Genomic DNA, 2,514 nt, shown 5'->3' with positions numbered 1-2,514 from the left:
CATCCCTTCATAAAGAATGGCAATGCATGGGGGGTGACTCAGAATTATCCTCTAGATAATTTTATGTTAGTGTCAAATTCGCTTCAAAATTTCCAAGGATATCCCTTGAAAGTCTCCTTGTTTGATGGACCACCCACTGCTCTCAAACAAATTCCAACCTATATCTTACACAATCCTATTTATAGCGACTTAAAAACCGGTGATTTCGCGGGAATGGATGGTTGCCTTTTGAAATGTCTCTCCAACTACCTAAACTTTTCATTTTTAATCGACGAGAGTCACCCGACTCATGGTCGAGTACTGAAAAATGGTACCATCACTGGTAGTCTAAGTGACGTGGTTTTCCGCAAAGTGGACTTTAGTGCCAACGATTGGTTCCTGGTAGACTACCAAACGCGCGAAATTGAAGTGACAGTACCATTCAGTTACGATCAAATTTGTCCGGTGGTTCCAAAAGCGTTAAAAGTGCCACAGTGGAAGGCCTTTTTCTTCATTTTTGATGTAACTTCCTGGGTTCTATTTTTCTTTATGTGGATTTGTTGCATTTTTGTTTGGGTTGTTCTTAACTCATCTCGCGATTTGGCCACAGTTACATGGGAGATGTGTGCGGTTTTATTTGGGAACCCTGTCAATGTGGTACCACTGCCTCACCAGTATATGTTTTTGGGTTCTTGCATGGTTCTCAATATTATCATAATGGGGATCATTCAAGGATCTGTTTTCACTGATTTTACCACAACGACCTTTTACAACGACATTGATACGTTGGTAGAACTGGATCAAGCTGGACTACGAATCGCGTCTTCGGGTTGGTATTTGGATTTTGATACAACAAATTTGATCACAAGTTTGAAAACAAAGCAGATAAGAAACTACAAGGGTTCGTATAAAGACGCAGCTTATACGCGAAAATTGGCGGTTTTGGGACGAAAACAAGATGTGGAACATATCGTTAAAGTCGAATTTGTGGCAGAAGACGGATCACCACTTCTACATGTTACAAATGAATGTTTACAGACTTTCCTACTGGTCAGTGTTTTTCCAAAAGGTTCCCCGTTTTTAACTACTTTCAATCACGCAATTACGAAACTGTTTGAAGCTGGGCTAACTGCAAAATGGTACCAAGACGTTACATCTACTGGTACCATGATCCAGCAAATGAAAAAATTTGCAAACAAAATTCCCCAAGACTTATTTTCGCTACGTGATGCTCAATTAGCGATTTATGTACTTTTTGTAGGATATACACTTGCGTTACTTGTATTTGTAACTGAAATTGTAAGAGGAAGTAAATAAAGTTACGTTAATAATTTTTTTATTTATTTGTTACAACCTCACAAAAAAATAATAAAATTGAGCAAAGGTGTCCTATCGTAAGTATGTGAAACGCAGTTTGTAAGTCATTGATGTTCAAAGAATCAAAACTACCATTTTCGTCAAATTTTGGTCTTTCTTCGTCTATAATACCGTCTAAAACATCACGGTACCACTTTGAAGTGAGTCCGCCTTCAAATAACCTTACTATTATTTGGTTGAAAGGTACTAGAAAATGTGACCCTTTTGGTAGAATTCCGCAAAGTAAGAGCGAATTATGCCAATCTCCAACTATGTGTACCAAAGGAATACCATCTCTGGACGTGTATTGTGCCCTAACTAACAAATCTAAGTCACTTTTCCGTCTTAGAGTGGAAATATTTTGCTGATACGCAACTTGTTTCAAAATGTCACCTTTGGCTTCAATCAGGTGTGACTTGAGTTTTATCATTAAATCAGAATTGTCACCGTCTAGAAGAAACCAATTTTCGTTGGCGATTGGCAAGTTTGACGTGTATAAATCCTCAAGAGTGTCAATTTCTGGATAAAAGCTTGTTGTCGAAAATGCAGTAAACAATGATCCTTGAAGAATCCCAAAAATAGTCACATTGAAGAAAAAGCAAGACAATAGAAATACGAACTGACTAATCGATGGAACAATATTTTGGGGAATTCCCACGATGAAACCAAAAATCTGCCAAATAAATTTCCGAACGTTTCTAGATGGTCCGATAAAATACCAAACGAGGGTACTTGAAACACATGATAGAAAAATTAAAATCCAGGAAAATGTGTTGAAGCATTTAAGAAGTGTTTTCCAAGTTGGTACTTTAGGGGCCTTGGGTACCACCACGCAGAGTTGGTCAGAAACGTAGGGAAACGTATATTCAATTTGTTTGGTTCCATAGTCCATCAAGAATCGACTGTTAATACTTAAGTGCACTCTGCGATTGACTACATCGCCCAAGGAACCAACCACGGTACCATTTCTTAGTACTCTTCCGTACATATTCAAATTTTCTACAATTACTGGATCAAAATTAAAATAATCGACTAATTCTCTTAGAAGAAAACCGTCCAAACCTGCGTAGCCTTTAGACAAACTTAAATTACTGTATCTTGGATTTGTCTTGAGCGATTTTGGTAAATAGTCAATTAAAGTTGGTTTAAACAAAAAAACGGAAATTTTTAATGGGAATT

At 37.5% G+C, this 2,514-nt stretch overlaps 1 protein-coding gene across 1 annotated transcript; it reads left to right on the top strand.

Annotated features, from left to right (window-relative positions):
* The first annotated feature begins 213 nt into the window (after positions 1 to 213).
* On the top strand, positions 214 to 1,653 carry LOC123011754. The gene is made up of 2 exons (XM_044409369.1): positions 214 to 1,227; positions 1,540 to 1,653. Exons 1-2 carry the CDS (start codon positions 214 to 216, stop codon positions 1,651 to 1,653), a joined length of 1,128 nt encoding a protein of 375 aa, XP_044265304.1.
* Positions 1,654 to 2,514: the final 861 nt, after the last annotated feature.

Source organism: Tribolium madens, unplaced genomic scaffold, assembly GCF_015345945.1.
Source record: "Tribolium madens isolate multiple individuals breed KSU strain unplaced genomic scaffold, Tmad_KSU_1.1 Scaffold_91;HRSCAF=231;Tcas5.2_LG7, whole genome shotgun sequence".
Taxonomy (NCBI): Eukaryota; Metazoa; Arthropoda; class Insecta; order Coleoptera; family Tenebrionidae; genus Tribolium; species Tribolium madens.
The sequence above is the reverse complement of the archived record's forward strand: the minus strand, read 5'-3'. Positions and strand labels throughout refer to the sequence as shown.